This window comes from Sinocyclocheilus grahami, unplaced genomic scaffold (genome assembly GCF_001515645.1).
Source record: "Sinocyclocheilus grahami isolate Dianchi unplaced genomic scaffold, SAMN03320097.WGS_v1.1 scaffold314.1, whole genome shotgun sequence".
In the NCBI taxonomy this organism is placed as follows: Eukaryota; Metazoa; Chordata; class Actinopteri; order Cypriniformes; family Cyprinidae; genus Sinocyclocheilus; species Sinocyclocheilus grahami.
The window spans coordinates 956,427-979,829 of NW_015505493.1; the positions used below are offsets into that span (position 1 = coordinate 956,427).

Below are 23,403 nucleotides of genomic sequence, written 5' to 3' on the forward strand. Positions count from 1 at the left end.
GAGCAGGGGAGTATATTCAGCAAAGCCTCATAAATATCTACAATGTCTAAGATAAGCAGAGAGGACCTTGTGTTCTCACAGCCGGTTCTCTGCCTCACTCTGAGTCGAAACATGCATCATTCCTGTTGCCCGAAACACAGTGAAAAGTGACCCCTCCACAAACTGACCAGGACAATGTCTGTAGTGGAGTTATAAAATGATGACACAATGAAAATTTGATGCTTTAGAGGCTACAGAATTTAGTATTTTTAATTATTGTAATAATATAAAACCTTTTTATTTTGTTCCTGCATTTATTTGATCAAAAAATATATACTTTTATTATTAAAATATGTATAAAATATGTTATTATTTTCACCAAAGCTACATTTATTCATCAATATTTTAATATTATTTTTAAATGATTTATAATCGTATTTTAAAATGTTTAATTATTCCTGTGATGGAAAAGCTGCATTTTTAGCATCCATTACTCCACTCTTCAGTGTCACACAATCCTTAAGAAATCATTCTAATATGCTGATTTGCTGCTTAATAAACATTTCTTATTATTATCAAGGCTGAAAACAATTGATATGCACTGTAATAATTTTATAGAATAGAAAGAACAGCATTTGTTTATATTTTATTATTATTATTTAATAAAAATAAAGAAAACTATGATGCCGTCATCCATGAGATTCCTCTACAGGGATCTGCTTCAGTTTTTCTGAACTGCAACAATGAAGCAAAAAATTTGACACCGCCAAGTTTGGTGACCACCATTTCCAAGCCAAAAGGCTCTCAGGACACGGAGTGGGCAGTCATATCCTGTTTCACTGCCTCCGTGTGCACACCATTTCTCATTAGCATACAGATGGACAGTGTGTTGGAATCATATTGTGTGTCCTCCTGCTCTTTGTTTGCCAGTCATAACTCCAGAGGTGGGCACAATGCTTGCTGCTCTTCAAAGAGCTGGTCACACCTGGGAGTGTTCTGAGAAAGGGAGTAGGCACCCATAGCCAGCTGCACAGATGGCCTCTCACGCTAAAGCACAATGGGCGAGCTGTAAGAGGTCCATGTGTCGGGTTACATATGAAAGTGCTCAGCAAAACTCAGGACGAATTTGGGAGCTATGACGCGTAAGAGGAGCTCATTACTATTTCATCATCAGTAGTGACATAGTGGAAACATCATGTTGTGATGGGCTTGTGTGGTGTATGGTAGGGTTTCTCATTACCTGCAAACATTACATTATCCTAACTAACACACTCTTTACTGCAGAACGTCTCGGGTTACTTATGTAACCATGGTTCCCTGAGTAGGGAACGAGACACTGCGTCCTCTAGGGGTCGCTATGGGGAACGCCTCGTCGTGACTCGTATCTGAAGCATACATTGAAAAAACACCAACTCGTTGGCCGGCGACAGCCATGACGTCACTACCGGTGCGACTACAGTATAAATCGGTGCCGGGAGCTACACATCATTCACTTCTTCGTCTGAAGCTTGCGTCCGCAGCATGGCAAGAAACCTAGAGGACGCAGTGTCTCGTTCCCTACTCAGGGAACCATGGTTACGTTTCCTCCTAGGGATAAAATAATAATAATAATAGAAAGAGTAATTGCAACTTTTCATCTCACAATTCTTAGGGGGAAAAAGTCATAATTGTGAGACATAATACTAGAATTATGAGATATAAACTCAGAATTCTAAGAAAAAAGTCCTATTATTTATTTATTTTACTTTTTTTTTTTTCAAGAAACAGGCTTACATACTTTGTTTTTTCAAGTATATTGAGCCAATGCGGGTATTCATGATAAAAAAAGGACAAAAAGTTAAAAAAGTTCTTAGAAATGTCTTTTTGTATTTATGATTTTATACCATATGAAGCTTTATAACATTTTCAAGAAGAAGAAAATAAAGACATTGTGTAACCATAAAGCAATAATGGTAACACTGAATTATCCAAGGGACTGATTCTCACTATGAACTAGTTGCTTATGAACATGCCTATTATCAAGATATTAGCTGTTTATTAGTACTTGTAAAGCACGTATTCAGTGTGACCATATTCTACATCCCTTATACCCAATACCATAAACTTAACAACTACCGTACTAATTATTAATAAGCAGCAAATTAGGAGTTTATTGAGGCAAAAGTAATACTGGTTTGTTAATAGCGAGAATTGAACCTTAAAATAAAGTGTGACTGCAATAATTTGTTTTATGTGATTTTATATATGTACATATACATATATATGTGGATAGTTTGGTTCAGATATGGTAAACAATTTTAAGAAGCAGTAAAACATTTTGTTATTATTATTATTTTTTTTTTTTAGGAAATAAGGTTTCATTATAATGTCAGGACAGTTGTGTTACCCTGCTATTTTTTTTACCCTATGCCCCCCCAAAAAATATTAAAATGAGTTTTAATTCAGAAAATAAAAATATGCTCATCATTGCATTTTTAATGTATTGATGAACAAGTTAAAAGATGTGCATTATGCCGTTGACGTGATGTACATTGATAAAACCAAAATTAGTAAAAATGTGCTTGGAAAATGCAATAACTGATGTTCAGTTAATGAAGAATACTACCACAGCCCTTAAGAAGATACACTGAAGGTTAGCAAATGCTCTAAGAAGCAAAACAGACAGACAGGAAGACTTGCATCTCATTGAACAAAACCCTGAGGGGGTGTTCCATGACCTGTTGCCATCTTGTTTCCTGGCAACAAGTTTTTCACGCAGTGCTGGTTGTACTATAGAAGTTTTGAGGAATGCTGTAGGTGGACTGAAGTCGTCACAATTCATAAAATCCACCTTTTCCAAGAAACTCAGCCTTCAGGTCTGCAGTGATAACATCTGTTATGTACTGTACCTCAATCCAGGAACTCACAGCATCCATTTCAATGCGATACACCCCAAGGAGCTTCGCTTACAGTGTGGAGCAAACTCAAAATAATTAAGGAAGATCTGAACACAAGCACGTCAGTGTGGGTGATCCATAGCCAAGGGCAGTGGAAAATGAAGCCCTTATCTGTAACACAAACCCACATGCTGGTCATGAGATGCTCAGAAGCTGGTGTAGCTTGAAAGAGGAAACAAATGATCACTTACATGTCAGATTCCGAGTGCCCTGCCCTGAGGCACTGGAAGCAGAGTAAAAGTGAAAGCAGGAATTACTGGAAACCAGGACCAGTCTCAGCAGGACAATTAAAAAAAAACAAAAAAAAAACTTAATAGACTTCATAGCAGACAAAGCATGATGATTTCATGAAAAGATTATTATGATAATATGATTGTTATTCCAAAGGCTCAAATCCAAAATAGTCCTACTAAAGAATTAAAAGAGCAGTTGATGCACATTTGCAAAATGCTATGATTATATGGTTAGATAATAATTCTTTAGACACAGACAGATGGTAAGTTGGGGCTATAACTATAAAAAGACTACCTAAATATTTCATGTCACAGGCTATGTTTGAGTGGTTAGACTTGGGAAGAAATAACAGGAAGGGAGGACAATCCCTTGTTGACACCTGCCGTCTCATGTGCACTGATTACAAGTATTGGTTCTGGCAGCTTAGCTTGGCTTTAGTGTCATCTGCGCATCCACATCTACACAATTAGCCTTATTGAAACAGTCCTCTCATTTATTGACATTTTATGCAATTATTAAGCAAGAAAATGTATGCTGAGCTGATGGCATAAAATTCACATTAAGTCGATAATATATGTTAACAAAATCATCACAGTTATCACAGCGTGTTCCTTAACAGGAGTGACGCAAAGAGACTCCAGCGGCTGCTACCCTGTCAGATTTTGCTACCTCCCATTAAAACAGTAGGTATAGTACAATTCGACAATGAAAAATGCTACCTGTCAAATTATCGTTTATTAAAGTCTACACCTACCCCAACCCTAAACCTATCCTTACAGTAATGCAAATACAGTAATTATGTGTTGTTCAGGGTTATGGCTCGAAGGGATACAGCTATGGCTGGAAACCAACAATAAATAAATTTTTCTACCTATTAGATTGTGTTTTATTACTGTCTACACCTTCCCAACCCTAAACCTACCCCTTACAGTAATGCAAATACAGTAATTATTGTTGTTCAGCGTGAGAAAAAGACGCAATATTGATGTGCGCATGCACAGTTAGCCCTGGTAAGACAATCTGATGGGTAGGATAAAATGTCAGGACACCTTGCCGAACTCGAGAATGGGGCGTGGCGCGACGCAATCATTCACAATAACACAGCCAATCAGAACAGTTTCACTCTGTTTGGTGCTTTCTCGAACTCACAACATGCTGCTGCTGAAGACCGCTAAAGGGTTAGTTCACCCAAAAATGAAAATTAGCTCATGAATTACTCACCCTCAAGGCATCCTAGGTGTATATGACTTTCTTCTTTCAGACGAATCCAGTCGGAGTTATATTAAAAATTGACTTTGATCTTCTAAGCTGTTTATAATGGCAGTCAGCGGGTGTTGCAGTGCATCAGTCCAAAAGAAGTGAAATAAAGCGCATCCATCCATAATAAAAAGTGCCTCACACGGCTCCGGGGGGTGAACAAAGGCCTCCTGTAGCGAATCGATGCATTTTTGTAAGAAAATTAACCATATTTAAAATGTAATAATCAATTGAATCTAGCTTGCGCTCACTGTTGTACACGGAAGCAGCTCCGGGCGGATGACGTATGAGGTCGGCTTTGTGCATGCGCCGCTCAGAAGTGACGAACGCGGAAGCGCAGGGGAGAAATCAAAACAAAACAACGGTCATAAATTAGAAGTACAAAACGAAGATTTGAAAAGAATAATGTCGATATAAGCCAAGAGGAGACTGGTTTTCCTTTGCTAAAGTAAGGAAACTTTGCTTCCTTTGCTCCTGTAAACAAACGTTGGTTTTCACAAGACTCACCGGCGCATGCGCAACGCCGACATCTTACATCATCCTCCCCGAGCTGCTTCCGTGTACAACTGTTGGCACAGGCTAGATTAAAGTGATTATTACGTTTTGAATATGGATATTTTTCTTACAAAAACACACGATTTGCTACAGGACGCCTTTGTCCAGCTGAGCTGTGTGAGGCACTTTTTATTACAGATGGATGCGCTTTATTTAACTTCTTTTGGACTGATGAACTGCAACATCCACTGACTGCCATTAAACAGTTTGGAAGATCAAAGTCAATTTTTAATATAACTCCGATTGGATTCATCTGAAAGAAGGAAGTCATATCGAAGTCATATTCGCAACGTATTTAGCAGTGATTTTAATAGTAGCTTAGTAATCGTATTAATAGTAGCCTTTTGTAACTTTAAGATTTTGTCACAGAAAATCCCATTCTAAACATCTACAATCAATCAACATGTCCCCGTAAATGTTTGATGCTAATTAGTCCAATGAGATTTCAGTGTGAGCGGGGCTACCTGACGCAATGCTGACAGTTTTCCGCTTGTTGGTTCTCATATATTTGATGATTCCGCCAGTATTAGGCTACACACTATTTTTTACAAATAAACCCCTCAAGTGTACATTTTAGGTTATATATGCTGAATACATTTTCAATTTGCATCCCATCGTTACCCTATAATAAAAATTAATTAGACTCCTTCTAAAATACATTTGATTTATAAACAACAAAGGAATTTTTTTATTGGTATTTTCTTGTAATTGTTCTTGAAATTGATGTGCGATATGTTTGTTATTAATAAAAAAAATAGTTTTACAGTTTACAAGTTTTTTTTTTTTGGAGAGCAAAAATAGGTACATGTTGTCTTATCAAAAGTGATAATGTATCAGAACTGAAATTGATAGCTTGATTCGCACCAATGTTAGAAATGTTTCAGTTTACGCACTTTCCCACAATAAATGTTCCATGGTGGATACATTAAGCAGCTAAAGATCACGTCAGCTCTGCAAATAAACTCAGCTGGCTGTAAGTCAATATGACATAGGCCTATCTGTGGCTCTCATAGAAGTAACAATATGGGCTATCGTTCTACATTTAAAGCGCAAAACAGAAAACAACAGGCCTTAATTAATCACCCTCCCACCTAGCGTGACAGAGCTCCTGGAGGATGTCTGGGTATTCCCCACTGAAGCTCACTGCTAATCAGTTCTGTGGTAAGCTACTGCTAGAAGCAAAGTCGGCACATTAGAGGGAGCCAGCGGTTGACATCAAGATGGGGCAAGCTCATATAAAAACATTCAGCAGCACCATTAATGCGTTAAGCTCGTATTATCTACAGTGAATCTTATCAGCTGCGCTTGGTGTGTGGAGAAGGATGGGGGAGTGATGACAGATCAGGACTTCAGGGAAATGGAAGTGCCCTTTCCTTCAGCGGAAGGAAAGATCAGAACCTGCATGAAATTTAGAAGCTGCCGCTCAACATGAGCTGAAATATTGACCTCACCTCCTCATCAAGAACATTGTGTTGATACATTTTCCTCCATGTAGATGATTTATGAAAGTACTGACAGTGAAGAATAACAATGAGAGTGAACAACTCCTTACAAGTCAGCCCGTAAGTTAAGAAATGAAATAAAAGAAAGGTTTTAGGAAATGTAACTGGTTGCAATGGGAAACAAAACCCACACTTTCCTGATACAAATAAGTGAGCTTTTCTCCAGATTTCCATATCATTTGACTGGAAGCTCAGAAAATAGGCCTATATTAACAGGTGGACTAGAGTCAAAATTATGTATGCAAATTATGTGAAACTATAAAATGCATAACTGACTGAAGAAATTGGCAGCCTCAAGATAACCGTTAGTGATATTTGCTCACAACACAGGATTCTGAAACCTGTTTCTGCCTCATAGCAGATTAAAAAGGTACTGTAACTGTGAAATGAAGTTTGAGTCACACTGTGAAATAATCACAATTATGGGAAAAATAAGTCACATAAATGCATAAATTGAGGTATGAAGTCACAATTATATTTTGTGCTTAATAAAAATATGCATGATGAAGTCGGCACAAAACATAAGTGCAAAACATGCATCCCACACATCATTTTCATTGTAAAGTGAGTCTCCCTCTGAAAATCAAACCAATGGCAGGCTTCACAAAGACAACATCTGGAATATTCAGAATCCAGACTGGTGTTAAAGGGATACTTCAGACAAAAATGTCAATTCTGTCATCATTTATTCACCCTCATGTTGTTTTTTCTTCTGCAGAACACAAAAGAAGATATTTTGAAGAAATAAAGTCATACAATATGAGAGTGAGGTAAACTATCTCTTTAAAACCACCTTGCATAGACACAGAAGTCAAAACCTCTGCAGACTGTGTAACTTATTATTAGATATTTCAAAAAACAAGATGCCTAGTTCATTCAGGAATTAAATGTCTTGTTCGGTGTCTTGTTTAGACTGAGTGAATCATTCAGTGAAGGGCGACTTGTTCATTTAGTGGGTCTTAAAAGGAAGGAAAAGCCAACAAAGTAATCACATGCTTCAAAAGGGAAAAAGAGACTTCAGTGAAGGAAATATAAGGAAATGAATAAGATGATTCGTTCACAAATGAAACACACCTGTACAAATACTCTAAATGTAGACAACCATGTTTAGTTATTGTTTGATGGATGGTTTCTGATATTAAAGGGGTCAGTCATATGATGCAATTTCAAATTTTCCTTTCTCTTTGGAGTGTTACAAGCTGTTCGTGCATAGATAAGATCCCTAAAGTTGTAAAGACTAAAGTCTCAAACCCAAAGAGATATTCTTTATGAAAGTAAACGCTTTTCAGACAGATGAGCTTTGTAAAAATCGACGTGTTTCAGAAAGGCGGGGCATAGAGGAGCAACAATAATGTACAGTATGTGGAAAATAATGTGTTTTTTGAACCTTAAACTGTATAAACACATTGCATTACACCAAATACACAACATTATGTTCTTTTTAGCAACGTCATATGACCCCTTTAAGAGGGTCACTTAGATAAACTGAATGTTCATGTGATCTCAATGGATGCCTCACTATATACAGTGGCTACGGAAAGTATTCAGACCCCCTTAAATTTTTCACTCTTTGTTATATTGCAGCCATTTGCTAAAATCATTTAAGTTAATTTTTTTCCTCATTAATGTACACACAGCACCCCATATTGACAGAAAAACACAGAATTGTTGACATTTTTGCAGATTTATTAAAAAAAGGGAAAATTATTTCCTGCATCTATAATACTCTCCAGGCCTCCCAATTACCTACTACATCTTCAATCAAAAGTTTATGGGAGGAAGAATTAGGGCCAGAAATTTCCAATGAGTAATGGGCGGATAGACTGGAAGAGATTAATAGATGTTCAATAAACTCCAGACGCTGCCTCATCCAGTTCAAAATCTTGCATAGACTACACTACTCTAAGACAAAATTATCTAGAATATTTTCAGGTGTCTCTCCAAAATGTGACAAATGCAGGATGGCTGAGGCGACCCTGCTTCACAGTTATGCATTATGTCCCAGTCTTCAAAGCTTTTGGTGCAATATTTTCGATGTAATTTCTGAAATTACTAGACAACATATTGAACCTGATGAGTTTTTAATTGTGTTTGGTGTTTCAAGACATGAGCTCTGCCTGTCCAAGTCTCAACAACAATTTCTTTCCTATGGACTTTTAACGGCCAAAAAGGTTATTTTAACATTCTGGAAAAATAAACTGCCACCTCCTTTCCAGCTGTGGCTTGACGGACTCACAAATACACTACATTTGGAGCATATACGGCTCTGTCTAAAGAATAAGAGAACACAGTTTTCTAAAACTTGGGATCCCTTTATAAGGTATTTAGGAGATGAAGGCAGAGGAGACTAGGAAGAGAGGGATGTTGATTTAATTTGAGTTGGATCTAAGATCCATTCCACCCCTGGTGTTTTGTTTTATTTATTTTTTTCAGTATTCCTCCCTATGTGGTGCATATCAGGCAGACAGAGTGAGGGTAGTTGGGTGGGTGGCTAGGTGAATGGTCGGGTGGAGAATTGTCTTGTTTTGTTTTATGACTTTCTGTATAGTATGTTAGAAAATATGTGCATATGTCTGCATGTACAGTGTATACTTAGACTGCATGTGCAAGTATAGGATTGTTATGTTTGTGTATGCAGGTGTATGTATAAATATGTATATATAGTTAATAATTGCAGAAAGAAGTATAACTTGGTTAGATTTTTGTTTGCATAAGGAAAACTTCTGATTTGAATTCTATTAAGCTTATCTGTACTGTATATATTTCCCCAATAAAAACAATGTATCAAGCATGATACATCAGGCTTTGAGCATTTACTTGTATCTCTCAAACATTTAATGTTCATACTAAGACATATTATTGGGAGATATAGAGTGACAGTAACTGATATTTATACACTTTTCAGGTAAGTTCGCAATGCTGTTATAAATATCTCATTAATATGACAAGCTATAGAATTTCAGAATTGCACCTTTTTGGCCATATAAATATCAGCAAGTGCATCAAACTGCATATTTTTGCTGAGTTTGGGGCTTTTGTTTTTGTTTTTTCCCACATGCTTGAGCTCCATATTCTTATTATATCGTACCATATATGCCATAAAACCCAATGTGTCAAACATGATTCAACAAAAACACACATGCAAACGTTTTTAAATTTTTTTTATTAATATTTTGTCTAAAAACAAAAACACCTACAATATCAAACAAATCAAATGTATCTAATTTTCATGTCAGGCATCACAGGGTTAATGATAAAAAAATGCTCCTGAAAGAAACACAACCAAGGCAAAATCTTCATGTAAATTTGTCCCACTCCCACCATTAATTTCTATTAGCAAGCTAATCCCATTAGGGTGTATTATGAAATAATCATAGCATCTCTAGAGCAGTTGGCAATTCATTACATTAAACGCACAAAAAGAAAAGGCAAAAAAAAGGGCTTAGGGCCTGACAAATGAACAATTGTTTTGTATTGATATTGTATTCAGTCTGCGTACAGTGCACAAGCCCTTTCTGGGTCATCTGAACAAAGCCTTCAGTAAATCAAGAAGTACAGAAAACATGCTTAAGTGCCCTTGCCATGTCTTTTCCTTTCTCCTGCTCCACAGATCACACTCATTGTGTGTCTTGTTGTGAGGCGTGCGGTTGCTATAGCAAAGTCGTGGTAGTTGCACTCAGTTATTTAATGCTATTATTTGTGACCCCCTCACCCAACCACCTGTCCCTCCTCCACAATCCCTCGCCCCGGACATCCGTCAGTAAGGCTGTCTAATGATTACCAATGTGCCTAAAAAGAGCAGAGACGAAAACAAACATTACCTTGACAACTCAACTCCTCTCGAAGCTCTACATAATGAAGAGCTCAATCTGATCCCCCTAGAGAGCTCTGGATGAGAAGGACCTGACAAATTGTCCCTCAGATTGAATGAAAACATCACACTCGTTTGGCACATGAAAGAAAGATTGCAACCAAAAGGTGTGGTAATGCGGGGGACCGAAGAAAGGAGAGTGACATGAGGGCAACTGAAGTGGATCTCACCACTATTTGAATATATTACAGCACTGCATCTTGAAAAAAAATCTTACTTGCAACAAAGGCCTAATATTACCTAATTTGATTATGCAAAGTTCTGTTTTGTTCATGACCATAATTCTAACCTTGAAATCAGGATTAGGTATAAAATAACACCTTCAAAATCATTCAAACACTTGAAAATTGGCTGAGAATTGAACAATTGGTTGTAACCTGGATAAAGGAAGATAGGAATTATGTCTTTGTGGCAGATTTGCTGATGATTAAGGGATAATACAAGATTTCTTCACCTTAAAAATGGTTGTCGAAAGCAAAAATGCTTCAAAATGCACATATTTTGTGGAAAAGTGTGACGTGCTAGAACAAAACATGCATTATTTTTTTGGAATCGGCACTCCAAAATTAGTAAGAAACAAGTTTTGGATTTCATTGAGCAAATATAATGCAAGGTAGTGTTGTTTATGAGTCATTACACCACTTTACAATTTTGCATTTGTATAATAACTGACTGAAACTAACACAAATAGAGACTCTGTGACCTAGGGCAGTAACCTTTTTATTCATTTAAACTGAATGCAGATCAATGTAATACAGAGTGCATATTTGAAATATATATATTCGTTTGAGGTGCCATAAATGAAAACAATCAGTAAACAAATGTTGTGAGATTCAAAAGAAGAAATGTAAATGCAGTAGTGAACACCTCTCTTGAAATACTGAGCATTAATAACAGTGGCACATGACAATAAATCAACAATTTATTAATTTTTAAAAGAAATCAAGCCCTATCCTGAGATAAACGTACAAAACACTCCAACAAGTTCAAAGTTTCTTTCATAAGAAGAGATTAAGAAAATGAGGAAATGATATGAAATAATGCTTCCAAAACAAACGCATAATTCTTAAATGTCTCATTTGCATACTTTAAAAGGAGCGCTTGAAGTTAAAAACACTCCTATTGTGGACCAAACTAAACCGGTTTGTCTTTTTCCACACTTGTTTTGACTGATTATATGAACATGGTAATTTGTAAATTTGCACATTGACCATATGTATTGATAAAGTTATAACACTCAATCACAATAGAATATAGACTACAGAGTACACTGATAGGACAAAGGAAAATGCTTTACAGTAAGATCCAATCAGCTGACATTAGTATTCAACACTGTAGTGATCGTTGTCATGATGCCAAGTACAAAGATAGTATTAGCAAATGTTTGTGCACTTCAATATCATTCACAAAATAATTAAGCCAACAAGATATAGGAAAAACGGTCGACTGATTAATTGATCGATTGAAATAAAACTAGTGAATGCTTTGTGCACAAGAGAATCTGAACTGAACCACAACAGAGCGAAAATCTGATTCAGAAAGCTTCAGCTCACCTTAATAAAAAGTTGCAAGCAGCCTCTCAAATCTCGGAGGTATCATGGAGAAAATTTAGGGCATATTGATTATATTCATACAGTAAACTGCAACAAATGATTTTCAAGTATCGTATTCAAGGGATTTCAGAAAGTCACTATGTTTTGTTGCTGTGACTTTAGGAGGTACCAGTCTTCTGACACTATATGGTATTTGAAAATATTAATTTCTATTATTTTTTTTACTTCAGCAGGCAAGCTCATGCACCCCTCATATTTTCTGTTCCATAAGTTCTGAAAGAATTCAGAACAGTGTTATAGATATGATGATTATGGCAAAGCAGCTTTAAACCTGTAGCACTAGCACTGTACTCACACTTTAGGTTATTGTAGTAGATCTTTTATAAATAAATTCTGTGCAAAACACACTCAGAATATCAACTTAATTTTAAGCGGCAATAAAAAACATCTCAGCATCACCACTAACCCTGAATGTCCCATAAAGTCAGCTTTGGACCTGAGATATATGCAAGAGTGTAATTGTTTTTCTTTGACAATGATTGTTTTATAAGAAGTGGCTCTCAAGTTATCTCATTTGTGTAGCTGCCTGTGTGTTGTTCACATAATTCACATTAATTATTGTGATTATTTACTTGCTTATTTATATTTAAAAATGAATGTCATTCTACTAAATAGCCTGCAAAATTGGTGGGAATATGGCTAGAGGTCTCACTTTCTGACCACAAAATACAGCTTCAATCATGATTGATCCGGTTTGTGATTTTCTCTCTGATGGTATCAACACAGTCTTTCAGATCTTACCCTCTCAAATTAGAGTGGAATAGATCACCATTACAAAGTCTTTAAGGGCCGTGGTGTGATTTCAAATGGCTGGCTGAAATTCCCGACATGTTAAAAACAAAGCATTCAGCTAGACAAAACAAACTCACAATGAACCTTTTCAGCGGATTGGCACACAAGTGCGGCTTCAGTCTGAAATAAGACAAAAGCTAGAACCACAACAAACAGATAAAAGTGTAAGAAATAGCAAAATAATTAACAGTTAGTGACCATTTTGATTAATACATATAAAAATGTATGCAATGACTTGTATTTCTCGATGGCGTGGAACCGTTCTATTACACGTTGGTGGAGATCTTGTACTTTGGTGACATGTTGCTGTGGAACCAAATGAAGCTGAAAATAACGCCCATCGTTTTCGGGATGCTCTCGTCGAAGGCGAAGGTCATGGCTTCATGAAGGGGAACTTTGACCACCTCGATCAATTCGCCCTCTTGGGGTTTACCTCCTCCCTCTCCAACGCGATTCTCATTGGACACCTCAGCGTAGAACATGGTCTGCTTCGATCCGGTCACTCCGACTCCTGACCTGTGGGGGAGGAAAGCACAAGGGACTCAGGACACTCGATAATGACAAGCCAAAAGGAGCAACACAAGAACAACGAAACCTTGAGATGCCTCAGTTTGCTTTCATAAGACACTATGAATGTTTTGCAAGATTTAAGCTAAAGAAGCAACATTTGAGGGAAATAAATGCTAATGCTAAATACAACTGTTTGCTAATGCTAATTTGCTAATGCTAAATACAACTACAAACTATATTATTTCTGATTTTGAATGTTATTGAACTGCAACTTCACAAACATTGTAGTACATTTTTTACATGATTTGAGCTAAAGAAGTCAAATTGTTGCTAAAAACAGCAAAAATCTGCCTAATCTGGTTGGCTGGTTTTAGCTGGTCATCCAGCCTGGTCATAACTGGTAAGCAGGTTGGTTTTGACCATTTCTTTAGCTGGTCAGGCTGGGAGACCAACTGGCCAACCAGTAGTTTCGCGCTGCCAGATCTTCAGACTGACACCAGAAGGTCTGGGAACCTTGGTCACTTTGAATGGCCTAGGACCACCCAAGAGGCAATATGACTGACAGGTAAAGCAACCAATCACATTTGGTTTTGTGTCCCGCGTCATGTTTAGGGGCCTGAAAATGTTCCCACAATAACAGACCAGTGTGTAAAACTCTTGGACATATTTTAAAGGGTCTATGCACAAACTTTACAAATTTCAAATACTTTTGAAAATCCAGCGTTTACTTGATCCCGATTAGCGCTCACTGTCACAGTTGTAAACACGATCTTCAATGAGGGGGTTTGGCATCACGGCATCTTTGTTTCTAGGCGGAACTTTAACGAACACAACACACACGTCTACCGGAAATACTGTAGAATTCAACCAATCCAATGATGACTTCAAAACTCCTGAGGTGTTTCCATTTTTTGTGTGCCATTATGCCATATGCATCAGATGTTCAGCCAACGGTCCGTGGTAGCATGATGTCTGAGGCTGAGACTAGCCAACCAGCTAAAACAAGCTTGGCCAGGCTGGGAGACCAGCTTAAACCAGCTACTTCCAGCTTAAACCAGTTAAAACCAGTCAACCAGCTTAGGCTGATTTTAGCTGCTTTTTTCAGCAGGGATACTAATGCTAAATACAACTGTAGTTAGATTTGATTCCTGATTTGAAATGTAACCTTGACAAATAGCTTAGCACATTTTTAGCATGATTTAAGCTAAAGACGTCACATTTTTGTTAAAGGGGTCATATGATGCGATTTCAATTTTTCCTTTCTCTTTGGAGTGTTACAAGCTCTTGGTGCATAAAGAAGATCTGTAAAGTTGCAAAGACTAAAGTCTCAAATCCAAAGAGATATTCTTTATAAAAGTTGAGAGTCAGCCACACCTACCTAAAACGGCTCGTTCTAACATGCCCCCACATGTCTACCTCACTATGTGGGAAGATTTGCATAACGCCACCCAAATGTTCACGCAAAGAAAGAAGGCATAACTTTTATTCTTGCTGTAGTATTGTTGACGCTGCAGCCATGTCGTGAGGACACAACTACAAATTAGTGGTATTTACAACACTGTTCCAGAACAGTTTAACCCAAATATCCAGATGTGTGCAGCACATTTTATGGAGGACTGTTTACTGATCCTGGGAGAGTAACGTTAGACTAAATTGCCGGCAGTTCTGACTCACGTAAGTACGTTTTCATTTAAATGATTTGCCACTGATGATTCAAATGCGAGTTTTGGGCAGTGTAGAGTAGCACTTGTTGTTTGTCATTTCTCTGATCACAAATGCAGACAGAGTTTTATGTTTACGCGGCGCAATGCAACGCAACGCGTAAAAAGACAGTATAAGTCATTATAATCAGTAATTATGTCCCCACTGGATGCAACAAATGCCTAGTTTGTAATGGGTTTTAATATTTATGTCTCGTAGCTCCGGCCGGGACACGGCATCAACAGTATGTGAGGGGCATAACATTTCCGTCTCATGCTTGAGGTATTCGGCCAATCACAACGCACTAGATAGCTGGCCAATCAGAGCAAACCTCGCTTTTTCAGATCGATGAGCTTTTGAGGTATTCGGCCAATCACAACGCATTAGATAGCTGGCCAATCAGAGCACACCTCACTTTTTCAGACCGATGAGCTTTGTAAAAATCGACGCATTTTAAAAAAGGCGGGGCATCGAGGAGAAACAATAATGTACAGTATGTGGAAAATAATGTGTTTTTTTACTTTAAACCGCATAAACACACTTCATTACACCAAATACACAAAATAATGTTCTTTTTAGCAGCATCATATGACCCCTTTACATATTAATGTCAAATACAGTTGATGTTAGAGCACATTCCTGACTTGTATTGAAATGTAACTAAGTAGTTTAGTACATTTTCACATGATTTAAAGGGTTAGTTCACCCAAAAATGAAAATTATGTAATTAATTACTCACCCTCGTAAGATGATCGACAAAGTAGTCCGTGTGACATCAGTGGTTCAACTGTTCAAACGAGAATACTTTTTTGCACAAAGAAGACAAAAATAACTACTTTATTCCACATTTTCGTCTCTACTGCGTCACTTTGGATGCGCGTTCACGATAGTACCATGACGCGAGCGTGTGGCGACGCTGACCCAGATCATTACGCCGGATCTGGGTCAGCGCCGCTACACGTTTTCTTTGTGCAAAAAAGTATTCTTGTAGCTTCGTAACTTTACAGTTGAACCACTGATGTCACACGGACTACTTTGTCGTCTTGGTACTTTTCTGGACCTTGAACGTGGTAGTTACCTTGCTGTCTATGGGAGGGTCAGAGAGCCCTCAGATTTCATCAAAAATATCTTAAATTGTGTTCCGAAGATGAACGAAGGTCTTACGGGTTTGGAACAACACGAGGGTGAGTAATTAATGACATCATTTTCATTTTTGGGTGAACTAACCCCACTTTAACTTCTTTAAGCCAAAGAAGCCACATTTTTGCAAATTTTTTGCTAGTGCTAAATACACTGTTATTAGCTTTTATATCTGACTTGAAATGTAACCTTTACAAACAGCTCATAATTTGAGCGAAGTAGCATAAAGTTCGGCTAAAAAAAGTGCATTAATTACTCACCCTCGTAAGATGATCGACAAAGTAGTCCGTGTGACATCAGTGGTTCAACTGTTCAAACGAGAATACTTTTTTGCACAAAGAAGACAAAAATAACTACTTTATTCCACATTTTCGTCTCTACTGCGTCACTTTGGATGCGCGTTCACGATAGTACCATGACGCGAGCGTGTGGCGACGCTGACCCAGATCATTACGCCGGATCTGGGTCAGCGCCGCTACACGTTTTCTTTGTGCAAAAAAGTATTCTTGTAGCTTCGTAACTTTACAGTTGAACCACTGATGTCACACGGACTACTTTGTCGTCTTGGTACTTTTCTGGACCTTGAACGTGGTAGTTACCTTGCTGTCTATGGGAGGGTCAGAGAGCCCTCAGATTTCATCAAAAATATCTTAAATTGTGTTCCGAAGATGAATGAAGGTCTTACGGGTTTGGAACAACACGAGGGTGAGTAATTAATGACATCATTTTCATTTTTGGGTGAACTAACCCCACTTTAACTTCTTTAAGCCAAAGAAGCCACATTTTTGCAAATTTTTTGCTAGTGCTAAATACACTGTTATTAGCTTTTATATCTGACTTGAAATGTAACCTTTACAAACAGCTCATAATTTGAGCGAAGTAGCATAAAGTTCGGCTAAAAAAAGTGAAATACTGTTCTATTGATGTCAAATTGTATTCCTGGTTTGAAATGTTACTGAAATGTAATCTTGGCAAACCACTTAGTAAATTTCTGTCTTTCCCCATTCAGTTCGATAGGAACTGTATTGTACATGTATGTTTATTACCAACCTAGAAACTAGCTGCCCAGGGGTGTTACCCAGATGGTCCGTGAATGTACTAACTGCCATTAAAAGCACTTAATCATGAAAAAAACTCCCATCTATTAACTGATGATTCCAAAAGAAAAAAAAACACATCAGGGATTTACAAACGAGGACATATACACCACTCAAGTAGCTCCCTAGCTATATTGTGAAATGGCTAGACTAGGTAGGGGCACAGAGTCTACTATGAAGACCTGAAGGCATGGAGAAAGACCTCTCACACCTTAATGGACAACAACATAGCAGCATCTGGTAAGCACCACTGTGACTGAGGCGTTACCTCACCTGAGACTCTGTCATGGAGACGTCACCATGGAGATCTCCCTGACACCCCAGAGCATTACAGAGATGGGAAGCTTTTCCTGGTATTTTGTAGACTGAAACAGATTTTTTGAAACGAGCTCATGAAATATGGAAGAAAATTACAAGGCCGTGATGCCTGCGCACCATTGAAGTGATGGATGATGGCCTGAGGAGATAAAAATGGAACAAGCCCCAGCAATCAGTTTCTAGGATGAGTTTAAACTAATCACAATGGGTGCATTGCAAAATTTGCGAATTTCAAGAGAATCTGCAGGACTCCACTGTGTCTGTCACCAATGAATAATAGGGTCTATGCTGGCACCCACTCATGAAGAATAGAGACAAGATATGACAAATTAACTATTCTGAAACCCTCCTGGAGCTCTAAAGGGGCCAGAAGATATGGCACAGTACTTTTACAGTATTTCTATTAAATCTATGGACAATTCTGGTTTCATCATGTTTTCAACACAGAAGATGGAATCCTCCTCTCTTTAAGAGAACGTTTAGCACTACAAATGTCAGTGTAGCTCTATTATGCTAACACTAATTTTGCAAATTGTAAACTCAATGCAGGTTAAATTAAATTAATGCATTTAGCAGACGCTTTTATCCAAAGCCACTTACAGTGCATTCAGGCTATACATTTTTTATCAGTATGTGTGTTCTCTGGGAATTGAACCCACGACCTTTGCGCTGCTAATGCAATGCTCTACCACTGAGCCACAGGAACATTACAAGATTACTCCTGTTCCTTCAGTACTGCCCAAAATAACTTGGCTTAAAGGGGTCATGAACTGAGAAATCAAAATTCCCTTGATCTTTTGACATATAGGTCATTGAGCTATAAAAACATCCTGTAAGTTTCAGAACTCAAAACTTTCTCATTAATCTAAAAACAGCTTATATTAAAGTCCATATGCCAAAATGACAGCTTGTGGAATGTACCACTCTATGATGTAATAGTGTGGATAAGCACCGCCTCCGCAGAAGAAGATCAACGCTTGCTTCCACATCACTGCCTGTTTAGCCCCGCCCACCTATTCGCGCATGTAGTAGGTAAATGACATGAGGCAAACGCAGGTCTACGCAGAAACCAAACGATAAAGATGACTCTGAAGACAACAGAATGCTGTGCAGTGCCAGCTTTTGCAATGCTGATCCCAATGTTAGGAAAGAGTGGATGAACTTTATTTTTAATGAAGATCCAGACCGCATCAGTAAGAACTTGGTCCTTTGTTCACTTCATTTTACAGCCGATTCGTTTACAAACAAGGCTCAACTCAACGCAAGATTTTCAGAAAGATTTAAACTAAAAGACAATGCTGCGCTGACTGTATTGGATCCGACAGTAATGTCGTACCACACAAGTGTGAGTATGTGTGTATATATATTTTTCTAAATGTTTTCATTATGTGATCACTATTGCTTTGTCTGTTATTAGAGATTGTTTCATATGTACTGAGTATTTATGCATTTTTTACCTAAATCCCAGCAGTGGGTGTTTACTTCTGAGTCTACAATCCACCACGCCTATTCAAACAGAATGTTATTAAGAGGGGGGTCAAAAACAGGACAGACAATTGCCTATTACTTATAAATTATGTTTTTTATGTAAATATCTTGATAACATCATAAGTGGACCTCAGAGAACAGCACAAAAAAAGCAGTTAATGACATAAGCAATGTTTTGATAGAGCAAAAGTGCTTACACATTTCTACTTAAACCCTATGGAGCTCAATATTTTCAAAATTCATAGTAAGAAAAGCTTCTTGAGCATGAAATCAGCATAATAGAATTATTTCTAAAGGATCATTTGACATTGAAGACTGAAGAAATGACTGCCGAAAATTCAGCTTTGCCAGGAATAAATTGCATTTTAAAATAGAAAACAGTTATTTTAAACTGTAATAATATTTCACAACATTGCTGTGTTTAACATTTTTGACCAAATAAATGCAGCCTTGGTGCCTATAAGAGTCTGTGAGGTTAAGAATTGTATTAAATGATAAACAATGTCAGAAAGAAGGAGAGAGAAAGTTCATTTTGGCTGCTTCAACCAAGTTGACATATTTATAAAGCAGTCTGGTTGGTGCTGTGGTCTAGTGGTTAGTGTAAATGCCCATATGGACAATGTGTCATTTCCTCATCCTCTTCTCCACTACATTTCCGGTTCCCTCTCACTTCTAATTAGTAAATTTGGAAAAGGAAAAAAAGACAATTTCACTGTTTAACACAATCAAACTGAAGTAGGTCATCCTCTCTCTGCATTCCTTCATGTCCCTATACCCAGCCCATGAAAGCAGCACGTGCAGTGTGAGGTCCACAGGTGTTTATGATGGTGCAGTCGGCAGGTGCATCTGACTGTGTCTGTGTTTGCCAGTGTGCATTTGAGAGGAGGATCCTTTGCGACTCCATGTGGTATTTTAGCTAATCAGAGATTGCTGTGGCACAGGTCATGACAAACAGCGCCATGCAGATGTTGCAGGCTCACACACACACACACACACACACACACACAGGTGTGTGACTCTGGCAGGTGTGAGGCGGCAAAGGTTTACGACAGCCTCATCAATGAAGACTGATAAGAGCATAATGCAGCACTGTTTCTTCTTCTTTTCCACATGAGATCGGGACACATTTAACCCCGGAATACTTTATCTGAGGTTCTTTACTCTGGGGGTATAGGGCTGGTAATGATGGAGTTGAAGGTTAAATATTAAATAGGGAGAGAAAAATCAGTTGAGATAAAAATGTATGTAAGCCATTACAAAGTGCATTTTACCAGATATTTATACATTCCTTTCTCACACACACTCTATAATCTACTGTTCAAAAATTTGGGGTGAGTACTAATTTTTTTTTAAAGAAGTCTCTTATGCTCACCGAATGTATTTTATTTCTCTTATGACAAAGCTGAATTTTTAGCAGGCACTAGTTAAGCCTTGAGTGTCACATGGTCCTTCAAATATCATTCGGATATGCTGATTTGCTGCTCAAGAAACACTTTTTAAAATGATAATTTTTTTTATCAATGTTGAAAACAGTTCTTTTGCTTAACATTTTTGTGGAAACTGTGATTTTGTTTTTTCAGGAATGTTTGATGAATTGTAAATTCAAAAGAACAGCACTTATTTGAAATATATATATATTTTAAAATAAAAATATACAGTAATTATTGTCCCTTTCTGACTGATCAGTATTAATGAATCCTTGTGGAACAAAAACAAATACTGAGTAACAGTAGTAGTGTACAGTATAAATAAATATTTTCTTCTTAATATATGTAAAGGATAAATATAAAGTCCTGAAGGGGTTATTTTGCGGTGATGATGGGGACACTACAAAAATATCTGATTACAGAAAGCTGTGATTGACCAATCAGAATGAAGTATTCCAGAGACACATCTAATAAAAAAAAAAAAGCCTGTATAAACCTCATGACTTGTTTCATTATCAGTGTATCACTGATGAGACTGCTTGTGGTATTATTAACCACTTTCACACTTGAAAGCTGCAAAATTTCCAGAACAACTTTCCCACATCCATTATTAGCAAAAGCAGCAGCTTTCAGTGTTTTATACTCACTGACATCACCAAAATACATTACATCTGACACCATTTGCAAGAAATAACCTATTGAAATTTAATTTGATTACATTTCTTAAAGGGTTAGTTCACCCAAAAATTCTGTCATTAATTACTCACCCTCATGTCGTTCTAAACCCGTAAGACATTCGTTCATCATCGAAACACAAATTAAGAAATTTTTGATGAATTTTTCCATAGACAGCAATGTAATTACCACGATCAAGGTCCAGAAACATAGCAAGGAGATCGGTAAAATAATCCATGTGACATCAGGGGTTCAACTGTAATTTGACGAAGCTATGAGAATACTTTTTGTACGCAAAGAAAACAAAAATAACGACTTTATTCAACAATTCGTCTCCTCCGCGTCACCCTGGTGTCATTTTGGAGAGTATCCACTGAATGTAAACAGCGTATGCTATTCTGTGTCCGCCACTTGACACGGCTTCATTTCATACAGAATTTTCATTCTTGGATGAACTAACCCTTTAAAGGTGCCATAGAATGGAAAACTGTATTTACCTTGGCATAGTTGAATAATAACAGTTCTGTACATGGAAATGACATACCCTGAGCCTCAAACACCATTGTTTCCTCCTTCTTATGTAAATCTCGTGCATGCAAAAGACCACTGAAAAATAGGCGAATCAGAACATAACACCGACTGTGACGTTACAGTCGGGATCACTAATAGTTTTGCTAGCGGTAGCCTGTTACATTACAGTACACAAGATTTCACTTACCACATAAACAGTGTAAGGAGAGATGACTGAGGATGATGGCGAATGATTTACAGATCCTGAGCACCACTGACAAGCATCTGATCTTGTAAAATGTGTGGTAAGTACTGCCGCTGTAGTTTACACAGATCACGTGCGATCTTGAATGTGAATCTTGAAAGTGAAAGTAAAAAGCCATCGTGCATTCGAAAGCAGTTTCAATGCCCCGCATATTAATAGCGGCTCCCTGATGCCCGCATTTTATATACAATATAATTACCCAACGATATAACTGTGAGAGACAGTATTGAAATATATATTTTCCCTGCTTTTCCTTCCTGCCGTGTGAGCTACTGAAAAAGAGCCGCACTGTGAAACAGCCAATCAGAGCAGACCTCAACACTGAGCCGCACTGTGAAACAGCCAATCAGAACAGAGCTCAACATTATTATTCACGACCCTTCCAAATAAGGAAAAAACAGACTAGTCATTCTAGTCATCCCTAGAATTCTGTCATTCTAGGGACAAATCCTAGGGTTGTAAATGGACATGTAAAACCGTTTTTGCCCTTAACTAAGCCACATATACCTTCTATGTAGATATCAGAGAACAATTTAAAATATTGTATCAATGCATTCTATGACACCTTTAATACAATGCTAAGCTAGCTACAACATGCTAAACGATTTTGACTGCATCATGTGGGCCGATAACTTTATGTGTGAATTACGCTTATGAACTTACCATAAGATCAGAAATGTGACTTCTCTAAGATGGGTTCTCACCTGTATGACGTGATCTTTCTCAGCTTGGTGACTGGTACATCATAGCCACACTCTTCTAGCACTTCCTGCCTGGCAATCTCTTCCAGAGAGAGGTTGGGTTTGTCCACCAATCCTGCGCACAGCTCGTAGGTCACGCCGGCCGAAGCGGGAGGTTGGTGGCTCGACGTCCCTTCACTTGTCTCTCCTGCTTTATCCTCTTCCGGGACTTTAGGTTCTGCTGGTGTGGCTTCCGCTGACTCTTCCTCTGAAGGTTGCAGGGGCTTCGGTTTGCTGCGCTCCCATTCGCTCATGTATACAGCTGTGGAGAAACAAGACATGTCACTCATCGTTCAAGAGTGCTTCCAAATACAAAGAGAGATGAGGAAACACTTTGATTGATGAGGTCTCAAACATAATGTTTTAGATCATGTAGGCACAAGTATGTGTTTGAGAAGAAGTTGCAGAGGGGTCCATAAGGGTGCCCAAGATAAAGAAAAAAAAGTTTTTAGAAAAGTATAAATAAATCTTTTTATTAGGGCTGTCAAATCCATTAATCACATCCGAAATAAAAGTTTACATAATGAGTGTGTACTGTGTGTGTGCATATTTAATAAATATGTAATATATTTACATATAATATAAATCATATAAATATGAATATATATATATATATATATATATATATATATATACATACATATACATATGTGTACTTATATACATATAAACATACACAGTACACACTCGTTATGTAAACACAAACTTTTATTTTGGATGCGATTAATCGTTTTGACAGCCCAACTTTTTAATACATATTTACTATTTGCATATAATGTAACCATCACAAAAA

General features: G+C 37.6%; 1 protein-coding gene across 1 annotated transcript in view; it reads right to left on the minus strand.

Annotated features, from left to right (window-relative positions):
- Positions 1 to 11,135: 11,135 nt before the first annotated feature.
- The window catches only part of nudt14 (nudix (nucleoside diphosphate linked moiety X)-type motif 14), a 40,845-nt gene continuing 28,577 nt past the window's right edge, over positions 11,136 to 23,403 (minus strand). The window contains exons 4-5 of the mRNA XM_016294277.1: positions 22,575 to 22,872; positions 11,136 to 13,255 (exon numbers count right to left, since the gene is read on the minus strand). Of these exons, the coding sequence (XP_016149763.1) occupies positions 13,006 to 13,255; positions 22,575 to 22,872 (548 nt within the window). The 3' untranslated portion in view covers positions 11,136 to 13,005. The remainder of the gene's footprint in view (positions 13,256 to 22,574; positions 22,873 to 23,403) is intronic.